The sequence below is a fragment of the Moschus berezovskii genome, chromosome 5, assembly GCF_049115385.1.
Source record: "Moschus berezovskii isolate FMDL1 chromosome 5, NW_MosBer_1.0, whole genome shotgun sequence".
NCBI lineage: Eukaryota > Metazoa > Chordata > Mammalia > Artiodactyla > Moschidae > Moschus > Moschus berezovskii.
The window spans coordinates 122501712-122518016 of NC_142464.1; the positions used below are offsets into that span (position 1 = coordinate 122501712).

At 56.4% G+C, this 16305-nt stretch overlaps 1 protein-coding gene across 11 annotated transcripts in view; it reads left to right on the forward strand.

Moving 5' to 3' along the window:
* The window catches only part of KIAA0232 (KIAA0232 ortholog), an 85048-nt gene extending 69729 nt beyond the window's left edge, over positions 1–15319 (forward strand). For 6 of the 11 annotated variants that reach the window (XM_055435243.2, XM_055435244.2, XM_055435246.2 and 3 more), the window contains 2 exons: positions 6056–6167; positions 10411–12774. In XM_055435243.2, the coding sequence (XP_055291218.2) occupies positions 6056–6167; positions 10411–10955 (657 nt within the window). In that variant the 3' untranslated portion in view covers positions 10956–12774. The other 5 variants (XM_055435248.2, XM_055435249.2, XM_055435253.2 and 2 more) reach the window with 5 other exon arrangements.
* The last annotated feature ends 986 nt before the right edge of the window (positions 15320–16305 follow it).

Sequence of the window (16305 nt, forward strand, 5' to 3'; positions counted from 1 at the left end):
AATTTTTTGTGGTACATGTAGCAAGTAACCCTCAATACAAATGTAACAAAATAACTCCCATAGAACCCCTGCAGGTGTGCCCTTGCTTATGACAAAGTATATATTCCTGAAGTTACCCGAACTGTATGGGTCAGTCTTTCAAATGAGGTTAATGAGAATAGTTTTGTTAATGGAGTCATTGTACCATTTGACTGTTGCTGAGAATTGATCTGAGGTTAAACTGTACAAGAAGTAGCAGTGAAGGTGATGACCTGTTCCCGAGGAGAAGCCTGGGACTCTGCCCCCCTGGCCCTTTTCCAGGGGCAGCTTTTTAAAAAGTCAGGTGGAGGTGTCGAGAAGTCAGGCCGCCTGTGGTGGGAGAGCAGCTGGGTCATCCCTTCCTCACCTCTGTCATCCTGCATGCTCCGCCCGCCCGCCCACCCTTCACGTGGTTCCATTCCGCTGGACCAAGAGGCACCCTCTCTCCCCTGTCCCCCATTCCTCTCTGCTCCACCCGCAGCAGAGATCATTTCTCCTTCCTTTTAATGTTCGCGTTTCATGCCTTTCTTCTTAGTTGCAGTCGCCGTTTCTCATGAGTCTCCAGTGCCCTTTCAGGTTAAGTTGTGATCTGCTCGTGGAGTCAGGTGACATCTCATTCATGTGTCCGGTCGGTGCCCAGGTGTGGCCTTAAGTGCAGGTGGTGGTGGGAAGCCCCCACAGCAACCCAAGAACCACTCTCTGAGGCGCTTGCCTGGGGATCTTTAGCCAGGAATTGAATCCCACCGAAACACTGACATCTGAGCTGCTCAGGACAGCAGAAAAGTATAAGGCTGTTAGCCTTCATCTGTTTGCTGGTCACCCCACTTTTCACCCTTAGAAGTTCCCTCATGCACCCTGTGTCTCGCCTGGCTCCAGCTGGGGAAGGAAGAGAAAGTGAGAGCGAGTCTGCGTCACAGCCACCGCCACAGGCCCCCACCTCCTGGTGTGTTGGCGTCTCGGCGTGTTACCAGAGCTCTGGCTTGTCTGCCAGGTCTGTTCAGTTCAGGCGCTCAGTCGTGTCCGACTCCTTGCCACCCCGTGGACCGCAGCACGCCAGGCCTCCCTGTCCGTCACCAACTCCCGGAGTTCACTCAAACTCATGTCCGTTGGGTCGGTGATGCCATCCAGCCATCTCATCCTCTGTCGTCCCCTTCTCCTCCCGCCCTCAATCTTTCCCCGCAAACCTGACAGGTCTGGGGCGCCGGCTCAGTCCTCGGGGGACCCTCACCGTCACCAGTCCTCTCAGCCCTGGTCTCTCAGCATCGTCGCCTACAGCTCCCACCTCGTAGCTTCATCTGAGCTGCAGAAAGGTTGAGGGTGGCCCAAAAGGCCGCAGTCCGTCCCGGAGGTCTCCAGCCAGGTCGTCTTCCCCCTCACGTCCCTGAGTGAGGGCAGTCTTTGCAGAGGGCAGGGCTCTGTGTTTTAAAAAGTCACTAGTTGCCCATCTGTTTTAGAGCACAGGTGGTCTAGAATATGGGGTTTCTGATAGAATTGGTACCCAGGAGCATGAATTAACGATCCTTTTCAAAAGGTTGGTTGAGTTCAGTTCAGCAAACATTTATTAAACACTCACCAGTCCTGGGCGCATCCTTGCGGCAGGTGCCCTGAATGAACCAGAGGCTGTCCTTGCCCCGGGAGAATTCAGCCTAGTCCTGAAGACCCATCTATGAGCAGCTGATTTGTTCTCCGTCGCACAGTTCATTCTCTGCCATGGTTCCGATTTGGGTGTTCCAGGAGGGCGTGTCCGTGGCGCACCAGTCCCCTCCCAGCCGCGAGTGTGAGTCCCAGCACATTGCCTCTAAGGACCCTGCGTGCTTGTGGAAGCACGTACGTGTTCGCATATGTTCTACTTTCTTTTTCGGTCCGACCTTTTTTTTTTTTTGACTGAAATGACACTTTATTTAGAATCACCCTTCTTTATTTTCTGCATATTATTCCATCATTTGGAGGTACTAAATTTTCCTAGCTGGTTCCTTACATTTGAGGGTGTTTGTGTGTGTTAGTCGTTCAGTCGTGTCCGACTCCTTGCGACCCCATGGACTGTAGCCCACCAGGCTTCTCTGTCCATGGAATTACCAGGCAAGAATACTGGAGTGGATTGCAATTCCCTTCTCCAGAGGAACTTCCCAACCCAGGGATCGAACTCTAGTCTTCTGCATCGCAAGCAGATTCTTTACCAATTGAGCTACAGGGAAGTCCTTTGAGGGTGTTCAAGCCCACATAATTTGAGGTGGCAGGGGTGACGGCCTAGGGAGGGTGAACACAGGCAGCATGGGAACTCAGAGGAGGACCGACCCGGCCCGAGAGTGCGCAGGAGGCTCGTGCACAGACCTGCGCGTCCAGGGCGGAAGGGAGGAGGTGGGACACGCCAGGCGGAGGCAGCCGTAGTCGCACAGGTGAACGGCTCACCTGTGCAGGGTGGCGGCCAGCTCGTGGTCGCGGCAGCTGAGGGAAAGGTGGGGAGCCGCATGCCTCGGTGCCCAGCTCTGCGTGACCTTGTGGCAGGAGTGTCTGCTCTGTCGTCTGCTCAATGGCTGACTTCCTATCGTGCCCTCGAAGGTCCAGAGTAGCAGCAAGAGGCTTCATCGTGCCTCCAGGAGTTTGCAGTCCAGGAGAGGAAGGCGTCCATCGGGACAGGCAGCAGTGCCATCGGGGTCAGGGGCTCAGACGAGCGTAGGGCGCGAGGGCCTGGTCACCTGCACCAGATGCTGAGCCCTCTATTGCCACCACCCCCTACTGAATGCCCGCAGTGACATTCCCCACCCCTCCCCGGGATGGCTCAGAGCACGAGGGCCAGAGGGCGGGCCACCCGCCCCAGATCCCTGCGTGAGGGCCAGAGCCGGAGTCCTTGCACCGCCGCACACTTCCCGACCGGAGAGGACTAGGACAGCCTTGCCCCTGCTGGGCTCTCTGGCGCAGTGCGTCTCTTCATTTCCTCTTCCTTTTGTGACGTGAGTAAGGAGAGCTGGCTGTGGCCGAGGGCACCATTCGGGGCTCTGTTTGCAGAACAGAACCCAGGGTGGGGGCCTGGACTCTGGTCTTGTCACCAGAAGCAGGAGTGTTCAGTGTGATTTAAAGCGGCGAGCATTTACCCAACTTTCATCTCCTGAAGAATTACTGACCGTTACATCTCCTGCTACAGACGTCCCCGATAAGGTTTTCTGGATAGTGTTCACGTCCCCCTCTTTACTGTTTCCTTCATCTGTCACGCGTTTGTTCAGAGCCGACTCTCTGGGCACCACTCTAGGTGTGGGGTATAAAGGAACAGAGAGAGCGATGTCTCCTGCATCCTTGGAGGTCCGTTCTGTGAGCAGTGTGAAGCTCCGCATACGTTAGGACACCTGTGCTGTGGGAAGGCAGCGCGGATGAGGAAGTGGTGGAATGGGGGTGCTTGGAGCAGTGTGCTGTGGCGGACCCCCAAGTCAGGGCAGGCCTTGTTGCCGAGGAGCAGTTGAAGAGGCGTTCAGATAGCCAGCGTTCAGATAGCCAGCGAGCAGGAGTGTCCTGGAGGGGAGGGAGCGGAGCTGAGACAGAGGTGCCGGGATCGCCCAGGGCTGCGCTCCATTCTGTGCTCCGTCTCCTCCAGCTGTCTGCATTCTTTTCATGCTCAGCCACAGCAGAAGGTGGGTTAATACATCAAACAGACATTAGTCAAGCAAGGCCTCCTGGTCATCTTTGGCGTGCAGGCTTCAACACTGGAAATAGCTAAGTGGAAAGATGTCATAACGCAATGCATGTTCACTGACCACGTATTCAGTGTAAACAGAACAGGAGAAATAAGTCCTCGCCATTAGAATCGACACTAGAATGAAGGATGCAGAAAAAAAGACTTAAAGACGATGGCAGAAACCACATGACCCAACTAACGGTGGCCTCAGCAGGGCTGTGGGAGCGGCGTGCTGGACCGTCAGGGCCTCTGGCTGGGGGTAAGCTTTCCTTCAGGCCGGCAGACGTGGCGTTCCCTGCTCTGTGCCAGCCCTCCTCCTGGAGGGGTGCCCGTCAGCAAGGCGCAGCCCCTGCCCTTCCCCTCACTGTCCGGCCGGCTTGTGTCCATCTCATCAGCTCCTGTCCTTGCTGACCCAGCCACCTCGCTGTCCCCTGACGCCCTGCAGCCTGCTGTTCCCCACCTGTCCTGACCGTCCTGATGGGTCCTCTCCCTTTTCCTCCTCTTTACCCTCCTGAGTCCCAGGAAAGGATTAAAAGGTAAGCAGGGCGGCGGCACCCACGTTCCGCAGCCGCCTCAGGTGTTTTTCATCCTCAGGTAGGAGCTGGGTACCTTCGAGTCCACCGCCGCTCCGTAGTGCCTTGGGTGATGGAGACACATTTGCCCAGAGAGCCGTCCTTAGCACTGAGGCACTGAGGATCTGCACACAGACAGGTGTGCCTTGCAGAGAAGGCCAGGGCTTTCCAGCGAGGCCTTCCAGTGCTGTGAGCTGTGTGCCCAGTGTAGGAATCATCACCTCAAATTAACCGCAGACCTGGCACATTGCTCGCTTCATTTGCATTAACCCCAGCTTCGTAGGTGCAGTTGACCTTGCTGTCTGCTTGTCTAATAGCTTTACTAATCGTTATTGTTAGAATAAGCTGCAAGAGGAAATGGTGAAGGTTAAGTGACTGCTCTGGGTAGACAGAACAAAATTCTCTTCAGTTTCTGATTGAAGAGTATTTCTGAAAAGTTAAATGAAAATCAAGATCTAACATATATTTCCCACTTAGTTTAATAAAAACACATTCCTGAGTCCAAAAGTTTTTGGTAAAGTGATTTACGTTGTTTGTTTAGAATTAAAAAAAATCCTATCAGAGAACTGAAGATTGTTGGTTGCTGAAACATATCAGGGTTTAAACTTGACCGTGTGATGAAAGGTCTTCTGGAACAAACGTTCATAGAGCCTATGCATGGATCCAGCAGATCCTTGTGGGGGCTGTGAGGGGCCGTGGGAGGTGTGGAGATTCCCAAAGCGGGCCTCACCCTGGAGGGTGAGCAGGAAAGGAGCAGGGAGGGGGGGTTGCCCTGTCCCCAGCATCCCGGGGTGCACCCGTGGTGGCCGCGGCTGGCCCCGCCCCGTCTTCCAAGGACCACTCGCCTGGGCCCTCCTTGATCACGCGTGATGGCCACCTTGCTCCTAGCCCTTGCCACCTAGGATGGTGGGCGGGTCCTGCTGGAGCTCAGGAGCTCTGGCAGCGAGGGGCGGGGCCTGGGCTCGGACTTGTCCCGCCTCCCCGGCATGGGTGCCTTCTGCTGGGCCGGGGGCCTGCACGGGCCATGGGGTCTCTCCTGGGCTCCGGAGTCCTGCTGTCCTCTGGTTTGCACGTGCGTTTCCTGTTTTGATTCTGAATTACTGTCCGTTTCGTTACTTGGTTTTAGTCTCAGCTTCCTTCTGGTTCTCACTGAAGCAGATCATTGCTGTAAAGACCATTAGGTTGGTATTGCTTCTTTGACTCCCTCCTGCCTGAGTGTGTGAAGGAGAAGAGAGTCCTCCCCGCACTTGAGTGGGGAGGAGGGCTCAGGGCCACCCACTCCCCTCCCCGGCTCTGCTGTTCCCAAATCTGGAAACTTGCTTTCCTCAGGGCTATTTACTGTGGTTTTTGTCTTGTGATAATCTTGTTGTATTTTTCGTATTCCATTTCCAGTATCAGTGCTTTTTTTGAGAAAAACTTGCTTGATGTGCTGTGAATGTGGCTTTTTTGGTTCACCTTGTCTAGTAGAGCAGTGAAAGTTAGAAGCGCTCAGTCGTGTCTGACTCTTTGTGACCTCGTAGACTCTACAGTCCGTGGGACTCTCCAGGCCGGAACACTGGAGTGGCTAGCCTTTCCCTTCTCCAGGGGATCTTCCCAACACAGGAATCAGAACTGGGTTCTCCTGCATTGCAGGTGGATTCTTTACCAACTGAGTGATCAGGGAAGGCAGTAAAATGGTAAAAAAATAAAATCATCAATTAAAAAAATCCGGGGTTTGCAGCCACTAGTTAATAATGCCTGGATTTTCCCTTTTATCTTGAAAGTTTGTAAACTTGGTCTGTGTTTGGTTTAATCTAAGCAGTTCCCTGTACTGAACACTGATGTGCACGGAATGAACCGAAGTCAAGAGAAACAGACCTGGTGGGAAAAAGCCTTGTACTCGCCTCTGTTCCCTGCCTCGGAGTGCGAAGGTAAGGAGACCGGATGCGAACCGCCGCCCACTCAGGTCTCAGCTCCTTAAAGCGCAGTCTGTTCCTTTTGCTGTGGGTATCGGTCCAGAAGCATTTCGTGTGGCAGGCGTTGGTCAGGGGCAACTGGGGACATGAGGTGAGCGCGGGCTGGACCCTGCTCTTACACCCACCAACAGCCTAGGGCGGGGTGGGCCGTGGAGACACGTAAGCCCCCAGTGAGGGGGGCAAAGGCGGGAGGGTCGGTGGCCAGTCAGGGTGGGAATCGGGGTCCCCCTGGGCCCAGCCGAGACTGGAGAGACCAGCAGGGGATGAGCCGAGCTGGTCAGCAGGCTCGTGAGTTCTGCCGCGTTAGGTGGAGTTTGAACAGGGAGGAGGAGAGGGCCGCTTACAAGAGCTCACGTTGGATGGTATCAGGTCGGGTGCGTTTTTTTTTTTCTAAAGCAATTCTATCAACAGAATCGGAGTGGGGAAGGAATGGGAAGACTGGAGGGCACCTGCCGGGGCTCCTGGGCTCTTGCCGTGGTCTGGGATGACAAGATAAAGGCACCTGTCGGGGAAGGAGAGCAGAGAGCAGCCCCGGAGGGCTGTGTGGAGGAGGCCAGAGTTTGCTGACTTTCTGTGACAGCGAGCCGTGGGAGGGCGCTTGGGCAGACCAGGGAGAGGGACACAGGGGCAGACTGGGGAAGGGCCTCTCGTCCATGAAACACCCGGCAGGGGGGGCCTCCTCGGAAGCGATGAACGGCCCGGGCCTGCCATTCTGGGGGAGGAGAGAACTGAGGAGGCGGCTGAGCGGTCATCTCGGGGCTGACCCTGTGCAGCCTGCCGTGGTCACCTGGGCTCCGCCGGCTGCAGCGCTGGTCTTAGGCCGGGCTCCAGTTGTTCACGTTGTGCACCCCGTCTCCCCTCCCTGCCTGCGGGGCAGTGCCCTCATGGCCTGGCCTCAGCCAACCGGGGGACCTGGGGTTGTCCGCGTCTTTGTCCTGTGGGCGCAGAAGCAGCTCCCCACCCCTGCCTCCCCGAGGGTCATTGAGGGCAGCAGAGTCTTCATTTCCAGCATCTTCTTATCTTTTTTATTTAACAGCCTCTGTTGAAGGCCGGCTCCTCTGCCATTAGCTAATATTTAGCCACTCGCCATTATTTCCACGGTACTTCAGTCTTTCCCGCCCCCACGGCTCCAGCCGTTCAGCCCAGGCCTGAGTGCCCGCCGTAGCCCTGAGGTCCAAGCATGCTCTCTCCAGCGGCCTCTGCACGCGGCTCCCGGGAGACGCGGGGACGATAGGAGTGCAGACTGGACCCTGACCTGAGTCCAGTGGGCACCCTGGCTGAGCAAGTCCCAGCTGCGGTCACGGGGAATGCAGATGGGGAGGGCCAGGGGGCCCCGCACCCAGGAGGTGCCCGCCCGGAGCAGGGGTGGGTGGGGGCGGGGGGTGGTGACCCCCAAGCACCCCGGGTGGGCTTCATCCCTGGGTCGTGGGGGCATCTTAGTGGCCTCGGCCTGGTTTCCTGTCACCAGCGAGGCAGCCGCTCCAGATCTTGGCCTGTGATTTTCCGTGCTGTGCCTTGTAGGTGCTGCATGTGGCTCGTGGCACACAGAGCTCTTTGTAATTGTGGTATGGCGTGCAGGAACATTCTCAGTGGACAAAGCACGGTAGCCAGGCTTTCAGAAGACCTGCCAGTCACAGCTGCCCCTGGTGGTTGCCTGGTGGTGATGTCACGAAGCCTGGTTCTTCCAGCCTGGGGTGGGGTTAGGGGGAGCTGGAGGACGGGGCACAGTCTCAGGAGAAGCTCAGCCCGGAGAGCAGGCGGCCTCTCACCCGCCCAGCAGCCAGGCCTGCCGCCTCCCCTCACTTCTGAAGCTCCTGACGCCACTTATGCCTCATAAGAAGCCCATGCAGGTCTGAGTCAGGGCCTGACCGAGGAGCCCCAGCCTCCCTGTGGGGGAGGAGGAGGAGCATCCCTTTTTCCAAGCGAGTCGGGATCGGAGGCCCTCGAGGGCAGCAGCACGGCCCCGGAGGGCAGCGAGGGAACCCCACCCCCCGCCCTGCTGTGCATCCACACACACGCTCCTTTGGCAAAGCCTTCTTGCACACTCATCTCATGCCAGGTGCTGTTCTGGGCGCTGGAAACAGGGACCCCAGGAATCAGGACCCAAGCCGGGACTACCTGCAGGCGTGGTCCACGCAGGGGCCGGGGCAGGTGGCGTGTGACAGCTGAGACCATGTGTGGACAGGGGTGCACGCGGGGGCGCCAGCCGGGCGGGAGCAGGTGCGCACTTGCTGTGCCCGGGGTGCCTGGCCGCGAGGACCGTGTGGACTGGGTGCCTCCGCTGGGCTGTCCCGAGCGTCTGTCTGCAGGGCTCGTGCGCTGGGTTCTCAAAGTGTGCGTGTTCTTTGGTCTTAGAGAGAGGGCCCTGCGGGGACTCGGTGCAGATGAAGGTTAAGGGTTCAGCAGACAGAGCTGAGCTGGAACCCGGTGCTTCCTTCACCAGCTGCTAGACCTCGGGCGATGACAGGCCTTTCTATGCCTCCGCACTTTATTTGTAAAAAGAGGCTGAAAGTGGTAGCTCTCTTGCAGAATAGTTGTGAAGACTGAAATGCCCAGAAGTGGCCTGGCCTGTGGTCCCCTGGAACACGGTAACAGCAGTCAGCAGCGCCCTTTCCTGATGCCTGTGGCATCCACTGACCCCTTCTGTCCACATAGAACCCCTAAAGCAGGAAGAGATGGGATGGGGCTGGGGTTGGGGGAGACCCGCTCCACCTACTGGCACGTCCCAGCCAAGGACATAGTCACCTTCCCACCTCATCCAAGGGGTAGCCGAGTGCCATGGGGCGTGGGGATGATGAGAGGTTGGCAGGCGAGCTGAGAAAAGCTGATGGCCCCGGGCCGGGTGCTGGGTTCCTGCCTCGGTGGAGCTGGGGCATCTTAACCAGCTGTCCCAAGGCAGGTGGGCCCAAGGCCAGGGCTGTGGGTAGCAGCACTCGAGAAGACATTTAACTTGTGTGCCAGCCTTGCACTTGAGGCTGCACACCCATCTTGCACAGAAATCTCTAGAGATGAGAGCACTGGGGTCTTTCAGTAAGTTACCCCCAGTTACAGCACAGTTAAGTAGAATCCCCCCCAGTCAGCTGACAACCTGTCTCATCACAGAGCCTGGGGTTTCTCACGAACTCGGACCAGGGAGGTTGAGGACTCCAGGCTGTCAGAACTGAAGGTCGCGGAGAGTGCAGCCTTTCGTGGGGAGGCCAAACAGGGTGCACAGGCCCTTCCCCGGTGGTGGTGGGAGGGCACGGTACTCAAATGGGCCCTGCTGCTGTGGGCCCCGCGGGTCCCCATCTCATCGGGTTCATCTCATCAAGCACTGCGCAGTGACTACCATCTGGCCAGATGCTGACTCACGTGACGTCAGGTCTCCTCCCCTGTACCCTTCCCACAGAGTGAAGGTGCCTGGGGGCTGATCCGGGTTAAAGTGGGCCTCAGTCTGGCCCTGCATCAGGATCGCCAGGGAGCCCCTGCGGAAATGGCTGAGACCAGAGCCCGCCCCAGACCGAGTGTGCCGAGTCTCAGGCGGGGCCTGGGGCTTCCAGGCTGGTCTTAAGGCTCCCCAGGTGATCTGCACGTGAAAGCAGGGTTGAAAACCAGGGGGTAGGCGACTCGCACTTGATGCCTTCCAGCGTGCAGTCCCGAGCCCGGCCCAGTCAGCCCGCGAGCCCCCTCCTCCTCCTCCTCCCTGTCCTCAGATGGCTTAGTTTGGTGCTGAGCTGAGGAAGGGCAGAGAGGATGCTGCCCTGCTCTGTTTTCTCCCGTCACCCCTCCTCTCGTCTGAGATGCGTTTGTCCCTTGCTCCAGGAGCGTGTCATGGCGCGTCGTCCGTCTCCCTCCACACCACGTCCATCCCCGGGGCCTTGTGGGTCTTTTTTTTTCCTGTGTTCCCAGGGCCTGTCACTTGAGCGGTGCGAGTGTGTTGTTGAGAGAGTGTCGTGGTGGGATTAACACGACTGTGAAGTTATGTTGGCGTCATTTTTTTTTTTTCTCCATGAACAATTCATGAGAAGCATTTTTTTGAACTGGCCTAATGTTTTCCTGGCGCACACCTGGCTGGCTGACGCTGACCGTGTCTGCTTTTAGTGATCTGACCAGCAAAAAAAAAAAAAAATGAAACAAGAATGGTACGTTTCATGACTGTGTCTTAATGAAATCTCCCCCCCTTTCCCTCTTTTCCCTTCTCCATTCAAAATGATTTAAGAATGTTATACAAATGCCAAGGGAGAGAATGGTATAGAAGAGTATCCAGATGTTAAAGACATGCCCAGTAATGAAGAGCGTCTGTTAGATTTTAATAGGGTAAGTGGACTGTCCTCCTCCTCACTACTAACTCGCAGTGGCCGCCAGCGCCCCGCACCACCTGGGAGTCTCACGGCTGCCTCTCCCATCACCGAGCTCTGCGGCTGCGACCCTTTGGTCTGCCTCACCTCCCACTCACTGCCAAGGCCTCCCCTGCCCCCTTCTCCTTGCAGTCCGTCCCTCACTCCTGCCAGAGCGTGTTTGCCCCCACACGCCCGACCCTGTGGTTCCCCCTTCAGATGCTCGGGTGGACAGCAGGAAGGAGCCTCTCCACTCACACCTGCCCCTCCTGGCTCCCCGAGTGTGCTGTGCCTGCCCCTAGCCCCCATAGAGTTCTGCTGTGGCCCTGCAGCAGCTGAAGGCACCGTGTCCGCCACCCCCCGCCTTCTGCCTGGCTCGAGCTCTTTGCGGGGCCAGCTCAGGGCGGCCCGGACCTCGCCTGGTTAGGCAGGCAGCTGAATGAGTCCAAAGGAGCCCCTCGGGCTTCTCAGCGTGATTTGTCAGTGGCAGTCGAAGTCCGGTGAAAGTCGTCTGGCCCCCGCCCCGCCCCGAGGCCCCCGTGGTCTTTGTGTCGGTGGACCTGCTGGACTTGGTGCATCCAGACAGGCGTCTGGGGCGTCCCCAGCCTTCTCTGCGTCCAGCTCCGGGACCGTTCTGCCCCGACTGCCGCCCCAGCTTCAGTTCCCAGACTGCCTGGCTGTTGGTCCCTCCCCCTTACCTCCGCACACACGCAGCCGGTGTGCCCGTCCCGCCCGCCCACCTCTCAGCGATGGACTCCGCCGCCTGCGCGGTTCTCACTCCCCCGCCGCCTTGGCCGCTGCCGTGCGCTTCGCGCGGGCTTCCTGCTCCCACCCGCCCCTCCACCCGCAGCAGCCTCCCTCACCCCGCGAGGCGCGGCAGCCGCACAGTCGCCTCACTGAGCCGCCCAGGAGGTGGGTGCTGTTCTGCCCGTCTGCAGATGAGAAAACTAAAGGCCCGGAAAGATTCCGAGGGGCTTCCCCTGTGGCTCGGGGGTAAAGAACCCACCTGCCAGCAAGAGATGCAGGTTCGATCCTGGGTTGGGAAGATTCTCCCCTGGAGGAGGGCACGGCAACCGGCTCCAGTATCCTTGCCTGGAGAATCCCGTTGGCGGGGGGCTTCTGTCCATGGGATCACAGAGCGTCCAGCACGACCGAGCATACACGAGCACAGATTTTCCGAATACGCCTCTGAAGTCGACCGAGCCACGCCCTCAGTCCCCGAGTTCGAACCCCCAACGCTGGCCGCGCTGTCCTTCCGCCCTTGTGCCCAGAGTGGATGCACTCTCTCCCCGCCGGGTCTTTGTGTCTGCCCTCGCGTGCCTCTGCTCCCACGTCCTCCGCTCCCCCGCTGGTGTGTGCTCCTTCCTCGGGGTGGGGGGGGCTCTCAACCAGGGCCAGTACTGCCATCTGGAGATGGGGATGGGGGTGGGGGTGGGTGTTGCTAAGCCACTGTGACTGGCGGGGCACTGCTAGTTACCATAGTGAGTACGGGGTGCTGGTCACCACGAGGGAGGGGCCTTTTGCTAGCCACCAGGGGGAGGGGTGGCTTGTTAGTTACTGTGACTGAGGGGCATTGCTCCTCACTGGGGAGCGGGAAGAATTACCCACTCACTGTCAGGGGAGGGTGGCCTGGCTAGTTAACCATGACGGGTGCAGGGAAGCACTGCTGGGTACTGTGATTGGGGAGGGGCCACCACTTGTCCCGTGGGCCAGGAAGTTGCCCGTCCGCTGGGTGGGGGGCAGTCCCACACAACCAAGAGTTTCTCTAAAACGTCCCCCATAGCAGTGGGCCCCCCCAGTTCAGAAGCACTGCTCCCAGGGTGCCTGCCAGCTCTGCTTTTTCTGTGGCCCATCTCTCTTCCCAGCATCTCCTCAAAAGAACCAATGTCCCCGCCACTCCTGTCTGGAGCCCCCATCAGCGCCCCCCTGCCCACCCCAGCTGGTCAGCTCAGCAGGAAGCTGGGAGGGCTGTGGGTGGATCGGTCTGCTTGCTGTGCGCCCCTGGGATGGGAGCCCCAGGAGGGCGAGGCCGCGCTCGGAGACTCCAGAGGGCGGGAACGTGGAGAATCAGGGTCTGGGGTCCTTTACAGGCCAGGAGGGAAAGCTTGTTCGTTTTGCTTTCAAACAGGAAAACTTCAGAATCTGGTAACTCCACCGGAAAACACCCACCAACATTTTGTTCCTTAATCTCTGTATGTGAAAAAAGCGCCTCCGCCGCCCCTTCTGTGACCTTTCGAAACCTCTCCCCTCAGGCGTCTTCTGTTCATGAAGCGAGGTGCACCGCAGAGCGGGACGCCGGAGCCCAGCCCGATGGCCCCCAGCGCCCGCCGCGCGCCAGCGCCGGCTCCGCCGCGGAGGACTCGGACGGCGGAGGCGCGCGGGCCGACCCCCGCGACGAGGAGCTCTTCTCCCGAACGCATCTCTAGCCCCGGCCCCCGCGGAGCTTCACACGTTATTTTTTTAATTGCTGTGTGAGGGGGAAGTACCCTTTTGTGAGGCCTGTTAATCTGAAACAACTACTTAGGTTTCTTCTTCAATTAACTGGTTCAGATCAGTAATTCTCTTTCTCTTCTGGCTTATTTTAGAGTTGAGGACAGCTGTCCTGTTGAGGATTTTCTTTCTTTTCTTTTTTTTTTCTTCTTCTTCCAAGCTGTTAAAATTCTTGGCTCTCTGAACTAGACTAGAACCGGTGTGCATGTGCTCGTCTTAGAAGCATCACTGCCTCCCGCGTCCTCTCGCTGCGCAGCCCCCCACTTCCGGCCGCAGTCCGTCACCGCCACCCCTCCTTTGCTAGCATCGCAGCGTCAGCGCCCACGTCCACTCTTCGGAGACTCTAGCTTCGGGGACACGCAGGCTCTGTCCTCTCCGAACTGGGGTGTGAACGCTTACCCCCGCAGCGGGTCAGTGCCTGTCTCCGGAGGCCAGAGGGCAGCCTGGGTGACTCATCCCCGGTCTCCGTTCAGTAAAACAAATCTCATGTACATTTAACGTAGGAACTGCAAGGGTGTGCTTTTAGAGACTTAACAAAAATACTGTGTTTTCTATCTTAGGATCTTCCCCTAGAGTACCTACCATGGACAGTGCCATGGTCGGTGACCTCCTCGCTAGCTGAGGCAGCCAAGGACTTGGAGGTACGGGGCGGCATGTGAGGCCAGGTGGGGCGGAGGGTGGGGCAGCGCACCCCAGCCCGCTCTCCCATCGCAGTCTCTTTGCCCACCCCCACCCCCAGACACCGGTCAGGGTGGTTTGCAGTGAGTCTTGGCAATACTCCGTGAGGACCTGAGTTGCGGGTGAGATTATTGCAGTGACCGACATGGAATCCAATTCCCCCCCCACAACTTGAGATTGTAAATGTCTGACCTGCAACAAAGGCCACCTCACGACCCCAAAGAGACCTTGGCTGCAGCAGCTGGCTGCGCTCATGGCTCTGACTTAGCGTAGCTTAGATCTCCTTTTGTGTTTGAGAGAATGTTCTGGGCAAGTTCCGTGTGTGGCGGGTCGGGGAGCAGAATCCTGGTTTCTCCCGTACACGTGTGAGGGCTCCACGGGGCCTGCCCACCCGTGTCGTCGGGAAGCCAGGGCTGGGTCCGGCTCGCCAGTTTCACGACGGTCACTTCCTCAAGCTTTTCACACCGCTGCGCAACAGGCTGAAGTTAGAAGGAGCAATATTTGCAAAACCTAAACGTTTAAAGTTACTTTTCTTTTTTTAACCGACGTGTGAGATCAGTTGAGTGTGTCCGTAACGTCGGGAAGTCTTAACTGGATGAGATAGCTCCACCACTCATTTTGGCGGGCACTAGATACGTCATGCACACTAGCTGGGAGCTGAGCTGGCCGAGAATATGTGGTTGGCTTCAAGCATTGGGTTTCATTGCCTTGCGTTCATGATGACACAGGAAACTCCCTCTAGGGCCGTGGAGTCACCCCCCCGGCACTCTCTGTCCTCACTGTGGGAAACCTGATGGGCCGTGGGTTTGGTCTCACCACACGTCAGGGTTTGTTTTTATACAGCACATCTTTGACACTTTAAAGTGGGTTTGTGTGTGTGTGTGTGTGTGCGCGTGTGTAAGGTTTTTATGTTGCTGTTATTTATTTACAGACTTTATAAGGGTTTATGTATTTTTCTTTCTTCCAGAGCTTCCTAAAAATTGATTAGCATCTGCACTGAAATATAATTTTTAACAGCAAAGGCAAAAAAAGAATTGGAAGTTGTAAAATTCCTTAAAAAAAAAATCACTACAGTGACGATCATCCTAGAAATCGTTGCTGGTGTAGCCGAGACCAAATAAATAGATTTCAGACACAGCCTTTAGCTCGGTGATTTCGGACAGCTGCTTTTTTTTTTTTTTTTTTTATCATGAAAAGGCTCCAGGTGGTCACGGTGCAGCCCTCCTCACGCTGGTGGAAGGCGACGCACCTCCCACGGGACGGGAAGGGATTACAGGTGGGTGAGGGAGTGAACAGACTACATATTTATTTGTTTTCGTAGCTAAGTGGCTGAAGCCCAGAGGCTCTCAGCGACGGAGTTAAAAGTTATGGTTTTCAGTTTTGTAAGTGAGTGATCACAAAGAAAAAGCATCTCTTTAAAAAAAGTTGGCAAAACGCTGAAACGCACTGTGGTATGAAGCGCGTTGCACATCTTAGCACTGAAGCACCAGTTTCCCATTCCTGGGCTGAGATTCTTTTCCCGTGGTTGTATCATTCTGATTTCACGTACACCAGAGTAACCGATTTTTTGTTTTGTTTTGTTTTCTTGTGGAGTTAACACCAAATAAAAAAGTTAAAAAGCCATTGGTTGTCTTTGTTTATCGTAGCAAATATTCTTTTATAAAAGAACACCAGCCTCCTCTTAGCAACTTACTGACCAGAAATCATGTCGATATTCACTTACGAAACAAATCACATTATGTAATGCCCACTTACGTAACACCCACAGGTGTTAATTTCTGCAAAGATCACCCCTAGTCAATCATGTGTTAAATTCCAGATGAAGGTTATTTAGCTCTTCCTATGAGGGACTGGGGGCAGGAGGAGAAGGGGAGGACAGAGAATGAGATGGCTGGATGGCATCACCGACTCCATGGATGAGTTTGAGTGTACTCCGGGAGTTGGTGATGGACAGGGAGGCCTGGCGTGCTGTGATTCATGGGGTCGCAGAGAGTCGGACACGACTGAGCGACTGAACTGAGCTGATGGGCACTGTTGAAAGTGCTGACATCTGCTTCGCTGGAGAAGAAAGTGGGTGGGGCCTTGCTGAGAAAAGAACCTACCCCGCCCCCCAACCCCTGGGAACTACAGCCTGAATCCTGCTGAGAAAAGAGCCTACCCCCACCTCCCCATTCCCACCCCTAGGAACTACTGCGTGAATCTTGCAAAAACACCTTTTTGTCCTGTGGTGGTAGAAAAAGCTTAGTCTTTCTGTTTGGGGGTGGGGGTCGGGGGAATGTGTATTTATATTAACATATTGACTGTACATTTTAAGAAAGAAATCAATATGTTATTTTAGAAGTATAAAAGAAAACCCGTCCTTGCCTCCATCACCCCGAGGGGACAGCTCAACTTTCTGCGAAATGCCTTCCTGGACAGCCGAGTGTGTGCGTGGACACGTGAAGAGAAACATTTACACCGAGGGCGGTGCTACACTTGCTCTTCTGTCACTTCAGAAATAGCTTCTTCCTCAGAGGTCCTCTCAACGCCAGTAACGATCTGCGACACTTTTACCGCTTATGATTCTATTACAAGGACTTAAGTTCTGCCAACATGGAGAAAGTTCCCCT